This window comes from Morus notabilis, unplaced genomic scaffold (genome assembly GCF_000414095.1).
Source record: "Morus notabilis unplaced genomic scaffold, ASM41409v2 Scaffold781, whole genome shotgun sequence".
Taxonomy (NCBI): Eukaryota; Viridiplantae; Streptophyta; class Magnoliopsida; order Rosales; family Moraceae; genus Morus; species Morus notabilis.
In genome coordinates this window covers 52,238-61,555 of record NW_010363562.1, presented here as the reverse complement: position 1 = coordinate 61,555, position 9,318 = coordinate 52,238, and the positions used below count along the sequence as shown (strand labels likewise).

Below are 9,318 nucleotides of genomic sequence, written 5' to 3'. Positions count from 1 at the left end.
CGAGTGTGTCGTATGGCGCCCGTTAATGTCGTCTGTCGTTTATACGTTGCTGTCGTATTTTCTTTAATGTCGTTTTCTGTGCCATTGTCGTTTCTCTACTAAATTCCTGATTCAAAAACGGTTGTTGTTCTTTGCATTATTCTTGTTTCTCATCCGTTGAATAGGGCCCACAAATAAGACATTCCCAGTTTCATCACGGCTCTCAATCAACGATTTTGGACACGTGGCTTCTTTCGTCAGCTCCTTTCTAGTCTAACCAATCCTTCCATGGCTTTTTCCTTTCTTTTTTCATTTATGGTTATAATTTTCTCAACTCAGAAATGGCGCTAATTGCTCTGTTCGTGTCGGCGACGAAGCTCGCCGGAATCCTAGTCACTGTCACCGTCGCCACCAACGCCTTCTCTTTCTCCCGCTATCGCCGGAAAAATCTCCGCCGCTTCCGCTCTCCTATCGATGAGTCCTCCGACACTCTAGCCGACTTCAATCTCAACGGTAAATGCTCTTTCCTTTTCGAAGAACTTCCTTCAATTTTCAGTCCGTGATTCATTTTCGAAGAAAAATGACGATGCTGATTTTTTTTTTCCTGTTTAATTGCTTCCAAATGTTGACGAGATCAAATAATTGGTGTTGATTTATGCTGTGTTGCGGTTAGTAATTAACTGCTACATTCACTGATTTCGAGTAATGTTCATAGTTAATATCAAAAGATGATCGCTTTTGAAATTCATGTTTGAGTTGAAATTAGTTTTGTATTTGCTTCATATTTTCTTTTTCTGAAGGGATTTGCTTATTATTTTCATGTCCCACTTGTGAAGAAAGTTTAATGATCTCTTATTAATTATGATTGTTGGAATTGATTATCTCTTATTATGATCCTTTGATTGGAATTAATTCACAATAATTATATGCACAAAGACATGTTAGTTGTAGATTACTAGAAAGTATACAATCCCCCTTTCTAATATAAGCAACTAGATACTAGAAAAGGAGTAAATAAATAATGATTCCCTTTTCTAATTTTTTTTCTTTCCATTACAATTTAGTAAACGTGCTCTGAGAGCGTAGTGGGACTTGGTATCAAAGAGTTTATTTTTCAAGTGCTTTTGTTGTATGTTCATTGCAGATGGCGAGAATGAGTTTTTCTTCGGGCTGGCGACAGCGCCAGCACATGTTGAGGACAGGTTAAATGACGCTTGGCTCGAGTTCGCGGAAGAAAATCCTCACAAGGAAACTGAGATACAGGAGGACCACCCGAAGCTAGTGGATGCCTTGGCGGGTCCAGCTAGTGGTGATGGTGGGTCTCAACATGCTTCATCTTCTCGTGATAAAGCTAACAAAACAGTTAAGAAGAAGAAGCCTCTTAAGATAGCTATGGAAGCAATGATTAGAGGGTTCGAGAAGTACTTAGAAGGAGGAGGAGAAGAAGAAGGATCTGTTCCAAATCAAGAAGGTCATCATAACGTAGCAGCATGGCACAATGTCCCACACCCGTAAACCTGAGTCTTTCAAACTTTGTGTCTTGGAATTCTAAAGCATATTAGAAATAAAATGTATTATGCTTTTAAAATGGTCCTTATATCTTGCTGGTTATTATTCCATGAATTGAGATGACACCATCTTTTGTTGGCTTAAGGTGTAAAATTGATTCTTAAATTGGTTGCAGAGAGGAGAGGCTAAGGTTTTGGTCTGATCCAGATACAGAACTGAAATTGGCAAAGGATACTGGTGTCAGCGTATTTAGAATGGGAATAGATTGGTCGCGAATTATGCCAGTGGAGCCATTGAACAATCTTAAAGAAACGGTAAGTCTAATTCTAGTGTTTTCACATGCAAATGATCCAATGAATCATTCTGATATTTGGTGAATTGAAGATGATTATGGATTAAATTGTCATGTTGGGTGATCGACCACGTCCTTTTGCTTTCTCATAATGATCTAATATTTGATAAGTTAACCAATGCCGTTGCAGAGTTTTGTTAGATTATTTTTCCTCTTTTAAGAGTGGCTTCTGTGGATTACTTCATGATATAATGTTCTGTTTATTGCTTCGGATTTCCTACGCTCTATTGGAGTGTTATTATAAGTGGATTGAATTCAGCTTCATGACTATTTTTCTTAGGTTAATTATGCAGCTTTGGAGCGTTATAAGTGGATAATCAACAGAGTTCATTCATATGGAATGAAGGTTATGCTGACTCTTTTTCATCACTCATTGCCATCATGGGCTGGGGAATATGGTGGGTGGAAGCTGGAAAAAACAGTAGATTATTTCATGGATTTTACCAGGTCATTTTTCCTCTAGATTTTTTTTAATACGTCCTAGCTGTATAGCATGAAGTGATTACCTCTTTCTCGTCCGTTTGAGGCTAAAGCAAACAAATTGGACACCAAATAAGTAACTTTTGTCTTTTCTCAAGGCTTCACATTGGACTGAAACATATTTCATGTTTGCGGAGTGACCCATATTCTATTTGTTTTCTAACCTCTCTTATTTGTACATTTCAGGCTTGTTGTCGACAATGTATCGGATTTAGTAGACTACTGGGTGACATTTAATGAACCTCATGTCTTCAGCATGCTTACTTATAGTGCGGGTGCTTGGCCCGGTGGTCATCCTGATATGCTGGAGGCTGCGACTTCCGCTTTGCCAACGGGTGTTTTCCAGCAAGCCATGCATTGGATGGCTATTGCACACTCTAAAGCCTATGACTATATCCATGAACGGAGGTTTTTTTTACCCGTAGAAGTTCTTTAAAAAAAAATCTTTGTATTACACTTTCTTAAGTATTCTTGACAAATTTGACTTGGTGTTATGTTGTCAACTTCAATGAAACCAAGAAATGTCATTGCTTTTGCTAGTAGTAGGAAATAGTTAGACGACTTCTTCATTGCGTCATAAATTAATTTATGGAACTATGCCCTCTCTTAAACCTCTGTGTTCCTTACTTTTCATTTCAATATCTGTGTTTGTCTTTCATCAGCATCTCGCCAAATCCGATAGTTGGAGTATCTCACCATGTCTCGTTCATGCGGCCATATGGTCTCTTTGATACTGCTTCTGTTACGATCGCCAATTCCTTGACTCTATTTCCTTATGTGGATAGCATTTCTGACAAGCTTGATTTTATAGGCATAAACTACTATGGACAGGTTTTCTTTTACCTCTTAAATTAAGTATATGTTGGACCTTCTGGTTTTTTGCGTACAATCCAGAATGATTTTTGAACACTGACTTTATTCGCCTATTGATCAGGAAGTGGTGTGTGGTCCTGGATTGAAGCTAGTAGAAACAGACGAGTATAGCGAATCTGGACGTGGCGTGTATCCTGATGGCTTGTACCGCATGCTGCTTCAGTTCCATGAAAGATACAAACATTTGAATGTACCCTTCATCATTACTGAAAATGGGGTAGCTGATGAGACAGATTTAGTTCGTCAGCCGTATTTGTTAGAGCATCTATTAGCTGTTTATGCAGCCATGATCATGGTCTTGACTCTAGTCTGAAATTTTAAATACCTTTCAAATTAATATTTCCTTCATTTAATACGATTAAGTGGTGATCTGAATATGTTCATTATTGTTCTATAGGGTGTCCCAGTGCTAGGCTACCTGTTTTGGACTATTTCCGATAACTGGGAGTGGGCCGATGGATATGGTCCCAAGTTTGGACTTGTAGCTGTTGATCGCGCCAATGGCCTTGCGAGGAAACCACGCCCTTCTTACCAACTATTTACTAAGGTTGTTATTTCTTCTGCTTGCTTGTTCAGTCAGTTTCTATGCCGTAAATCGTAATCATGCTTCCTGGTAAAACATTTAACATGTTTCTCCAATTCAGGTGGTGACGACGCATAAAGTTACACGTGAAGACAGGGCACTCGCATGGAACAAACTCCGCAGAGCTGCAAAAGAGAGAAAAACGCGACCTTTTTACCGTGCAGTTAACAAACAAGGTCTGATGTACGCAGGTAAACTATGCAGCTCGAGATCTTTTATTTTAACCTCTCTTTCTTGAATCTGATCATCCATTAAAAGGGAAAAGAAAAAATATATCTGGAAGGCGGATTAATTTGTTAAAATTGCTCCAAAAAATGAAATTGGGGATGGTTATCATGGAAATATGCAATCTCAAATATCTAATTCATGTTAACTATAATCTACGTATGCGTGACAAGTACCAAGTTTTGATGTCGGTGTTAGTGTTGTTTATCACTCAGATTATCTTCAGTTTTATGTCAATAATTGCTAATCACCCACCATTTTCTTCATTGCTATATCAGGGGGCCTTGATGAACCTATACAACGACCTTATATCGACCGTGATTGGCGATTTGGACACTACGAGATGGAAGGTCTTCAGGACCCGGTAAGTCGCTTATCGAGACTTATTCTTCGACCTTTCTCCCTCGCATGGAAGCAGAAGCAAAGAAAAGATGAGGACGTTCCATTGGTTCTTCAACCTCTTGAGCTTAGTGTCTGATTAGCACTTCCTCTTTCACTTTCTAAAACTAAGGGCCCAGCATTTATAAGCACACGATACATCAAAGCCTGGAGGGAAAATCTTGCATTTAAAAAGAAAAGTATACTTTTTTTTATTTTTATTTTCTCTTCAAGTGTAATGTTAGTTCTCTCTTTGGTATTTAAAACAGTTTTCAATTTAGATGGACGAACAGTTTCCAAAACAGGAATGGCGTCGTCTTGAACTTCGAGTGCAATTTCCTTGAGAGAGTTTTCCAATCAGCCATGATCTCTATCAAATTTGCAAGTGTCACTCAGCAAATCGTTGGAGAGAATTGGACGAAGAAGAGACTATATATATAGCGAAGAGACCTATATATATAGCCTCAAAGTCGGTAGAAAAGGAAACGTACTTAAAAGAAACAAAAAAAAAAAAAATAATAATAATAATATCAGGAAACATACTAAAAAGAAAAAAGAAACTATCCTTTAAGTTTATGTATATTAGAAAAAAAGAAAGAGAAAACAAACATAATAATTAGTAATCGTATTGAAAAGGGAACTTTCTACAAATTATAAAACTAAAGAGGCAAAAATTAGAATTCTACGGGAAGAAGGCATAGAGATAAGATTTCAAACTAGAAAAACATAAAATATTAGATTTGCTCTCCAATCTCTTTCTCTAAAGATTTTTTGATTTATATAAATCTGAAGTTATCAACAATGAATCTAAATATCAAAACTAAAATTTGAAAGAGAAAAAACAAAAGATTAGAAGAGCCGAGGGATAATACTAGTTTGTAATTTGAAATAAAGTTTCATAGTTATCTTTTAACACAATTACAGGCATATATTATTTTATTAATGCAATTCATGTCATTCACATAATTACACAAAATCGGAGAACACATAAATCTAAAAAAAAAAAAAGGAAGCATCAGTTTTGCCAGATCCTATAAAACCAAGAAAAAAAAAATGAAAAATGAACAAAAGAACAAAACTTTGAGACTTTCCATATCAAATCCAAAAGTAAATGCCAAAACCAGATAAAGATGTCACCTTTGCTAATACCACATTATTATTAATTACTCATATTGACACCAATAAATTCGTAAATAAAAAAATAAAGAAAAGAAAATAGAGATACCTGAGGTAATATCACCAGGAAGAAATGTGCTTAAGAAAAAAAAAAAAAAAAAAAAAACATTCCTTTTGAGTTGATATGAATTAGAAAAAAAGGGTAGTGTCCTTTACGTTAATAATTAATAGTCGTAATGCAAAAGGAGTTTTCTATAAATTTTATACCTCTATTTGGAGATTGATCATAAAACTAAAAAGGAAAATAAAGAATTCTAATTGGAAAAATGAAGGATGAAGTCTCTTGCCTCTTCCACATCGGAAAAAGGTGGATGCATTATCTCATTTTAAACCAAGGGAACCAAACTCTTAGTTGAAAAAACTTAGAATTTCATAATTTTCAGTACAATGATGAATAAGTGATTGGCACAGTTATCATTTTTACGAGACGAACTAGAAGATCTCAGTTATGCATTTCATTTTAAAGATTAAAGATAATCGATCATAATTGCCTCAAATTTCATGAACTAAGACAAATCGAGAATGAAATTACCAGCTAATGCCTCAGCAACCGCTGGTGGGAGAATTGCGGCTGCTCCATTTGCATCCACAGAGAAGAAAGAGTAAAAGCGGTTAGATGATACTTCTGATCATTGAACAAGGAGGGCGTTAGTTTATAAAAAGAAATAATGGACAATCAATTTGTCAAGTATTGTTAGAAGGTAATTGTTCTGCCATTTTTTAATTGTTTTCTGACCTCTCTTCCTCTAAAGATTTTTAATATTATTATTGTTATTTTATCAATCTTAAGTTATCAACAAGAATCTAAGTCAAAATAATAAGGCACAAAATCTCTAAACTTTGAAAAATAGAATGGAAGAAGAAAGTAAGAGAAAATTTCAAGTTTAACTATTATTTTCTTGAACTCTATTATTTATGTATGCTATTCTAAGTAATTAGATGTCATTATGGCATCTTATTTTCTTCATATTAATTGAATGATAATTGTTTATTTCTAAGTAGACTGACATAAATAATATTTTTTACTATTTTAAGTGATATTTTTGACTTTTTCCCTGGAGAAAAGCACCGAGGTTAATCCTAGTTTGTACTTTGAATTTAAGTCTCATAGTTATCTTTTAACACAATTATTGGCATGTATTATTTTATTAATCCCATTCATGCCATTTACGTAATGTAAATTACACATAAAATCAAAGAACGCATAAATTTCAAACAGTAATTAGAAGCACGAAACATTTAAAAAAAAAAAAGAACAAAATAACGAAAAAAATGTTAGAAACTGTGTATTCCCAATTCTCAAGTAACGAAAAAATATTCCCAACTCTCAAGTATTAAAAAAATAAAACAAAAGATAAAATCAACTAAATCTTAAATACTACCATAAAAGAAACATAATCTAGATAAACATAACTAACAAATTTAAACTACTAAAATTTACTAAGGGACTTGTGCTTTTAAGTAGTAGAAAAAGATAAATATAAATTTAGACTTTTTAATTAGTGTTTGAAAATTGTCTGAAAAAGTACTTTTATAAAAAGTAATGTAATAAAAAGATATAAATGAGATATTTAATTTGTTGTTCACAAATAAAAAGTAAAAAATGTAAAACAAAAAAAAGGCTTTTCATAAGTACTTTTTTCATAAACACTAAGGAGATGTCTTGTTCTAAAAGTGCTTAAAATGTCAAAAACACTTTAAGACTAGACGCCTGTTGGCATTCCAGCCTCCCTTCTCCTTTCAGGGCCTATCCGAAAGAGAATCCAGTACTTCTTGGTCGTGAATATCTGAATAGGACGAACCGCTCCGTGGATATCCATCTAAATAGATTCAAAATTGACTTTTGGACTAAATAAGTCAAACATAGTTTTTTTTAAACCAATTCAAACAGGCCCTAACTCTTAATCAGCATCAATTGCCTGGGTCTTTTTGCTCAAAAAAAAAAAAAAAAAAAAATTGCCTCGGTTTTTGGCTACCTACAAGCAACGTGTAAATGTCTAAAGTCATAATTCTTGAAAAATGACCATCTATATGCAATTATGCATTGTATAAAAGAATAAATTACCTGTGTTTCTTAAAAACTTAAATGGATCTAATAATTTCCGTCCTAAAAACTTTGATTAATGGCCAACAGTTGCTGCGCTACCTGCGTAGATACAAAATAAAAAAGTTAAGCTTAATGAGCTAAAAAATTTGGTGTGTCATCCAAAACTGTCCCCATTATATAATAAGCAAGCAAAAAATTACAGAAGAACAATGATTCAAATCTGTTATTTTTGGCTGAAGAGCTTTAAGCTTATTTAATTGCTCAAAAAAAAAAAAAACACTTTAAGCTTATGTAAACTATTCACAATCAACATGCTTCCTCGAGGAGGGGGAAAAAATGTAATACGAGACACAAATAGAAAGGATCTATGTTTGTTTTACCGATTTAGCTCAATTCGACTTAATTCAAATCTTGAGTACAACTTGAACTCACACTTAGTAAGCACGCAGTCCAAATTATATTTCCCTAAGAACTATTTAACTTAGAGTTTAACTCCCTTTTAAGTTTAACCATTCAAACCTTTTTTTAACAGTAAACAGATGCTCATTCTCTCTCCTCTTTACATCTACCAAACATAAATTTAAATTTTATTCCCTGTTCAAAAATTTATCTGTACATTTATACACTATTTTAGATTACTTATTAAACCACACAGTTTGAATTTTTATGTTTAAATATTAACACAATTCGAACCATTGGACTATAACCCTATTTTTCTACTCAAATATCAACACAATTCGAACCAATAAACCAAAAGGAGGTTTATCTCTTAGAATTGAAATATAAGGCCTGTGTCTCTAAAACAAACTTAAATATATGCTCAAATCTATAAATTAAAAGGCGATTGCATACACATACGGAAATTAATTAATTAACCAATTAATTAAAAAAAATTAAAATTGAAGAAGACATATATTAATTGTATACCTGCACATATGTGCCAACTTCAACAGTAGCTTCTACTGAAGAATCACGTATAGCTTGACGAATCGTGTGCGCTATAGCATCAAGATCAGGCTCTAAGAAAAAAAAAAAAACCAAAGTATATATCATAAGCAGCACATTTGTAATTAAATTGTTTTTTTTTTTCTTAAAAGAAGAGTGGATTATAAATTACGCACCGTAATTGTCATTAAAGAAAACGAATATATCGTTCCTAATTTGGGTTGTTTTTCTAGAATGAAAAACTTGATAACATATTGTTGGTCTGACCATTTTGACAAGAAAACTTCTAAGCCTTGTTTAAACTTGTCCATTGGCATTGAAAGCACTAATTTTTTTATTATCATCTTCAGTAATATTATTCTCTTCTTCCACCAAACAACCTTTGTATAACTTCCATAATTTTTCAACCGGCTGCGTAGAAGGCTGGATGGGGAATTAATCCCAAGACAGCTTTCCAACTTTTCCTTCATCCCTTCGCCTGAATTATAATATAATATAAGATTATAATTATAATTAGTTAAAGCAATCCATCCATATTTAGAAAAACATGTTTCATCAAAAAAAATTTAGAAACTAATTAGTTATACCTAGGCCTTGGAGGGGCTCAATACCATTAAATAAGAAGTAGTGACTTCGACGTAGCGTTATTCATCATTATTGCAATGCTGTCCATATTAGGGTCTGAGAAATCAATTGAAAACCAAACCTCATCATTATTATTATTATTAACTACTGATATTAACATTAGTAAAAATCTGCCAAAAAAATTAT

At 33.6% G+C, this 9,318-nt stretch overlaps 1 protein-coding gene across 1 annotated transcript; it reads left to right on the top strand.

Annotated features, from left to right (window-relative positions):
• Positions 1-229: 229 nt before the first annotated feature.
• On the top strand, positions 230-4,912 carry LOC21389414 (beta-glucosidase-like SFR2, chloroplastic). Its single transcript, XM_010104600.2, has 10 exons — positions 230-492; positions 1,124-1,490; positions 1,664-1,802; positions 2,121-2,287; positions 2,507-2,728; positions 2,983-3,151; positions 3,255-3,488; positions 3,591-3,740; positions 3,838-3,967; positions 4,280-4,912. Exons 1-10 carry the CDS (start codon positions 321-323, stop codon positions 4,477-4,479), a joined length of 1,950 nt encoding a protein of 649 aa, XP_010102902.1. The 5' UTR covers positions 230-320; the 3' UTR covers positions 4,480-4,912.
• Positions 4,913-9,318: the final 4,406 nt, after the last annotated feature.

Coding starts and splice junctions, on each gene's coding strand:
- LOC21389414 (XM_010104600.2), top strand. CDS start 321: ATGGCGCTAATTGCTCTGTTCGTGTCGGCGACGAAGCTCGCCGGAATC. Junction 493..1,123: donor AGCCGACTTCAATCTCAACG/GTAAATGCTCTT, acceptor TGTTCATTGCAG/ATGGCGAGAATGAGTTTTTC. Junction 2,729..2,982: donor GACTATATCCATGAACGGAG/GTTTTTTTTACC, acceptor GTCTTTCATCAG/CATCTCGCCAAATCCGATAG.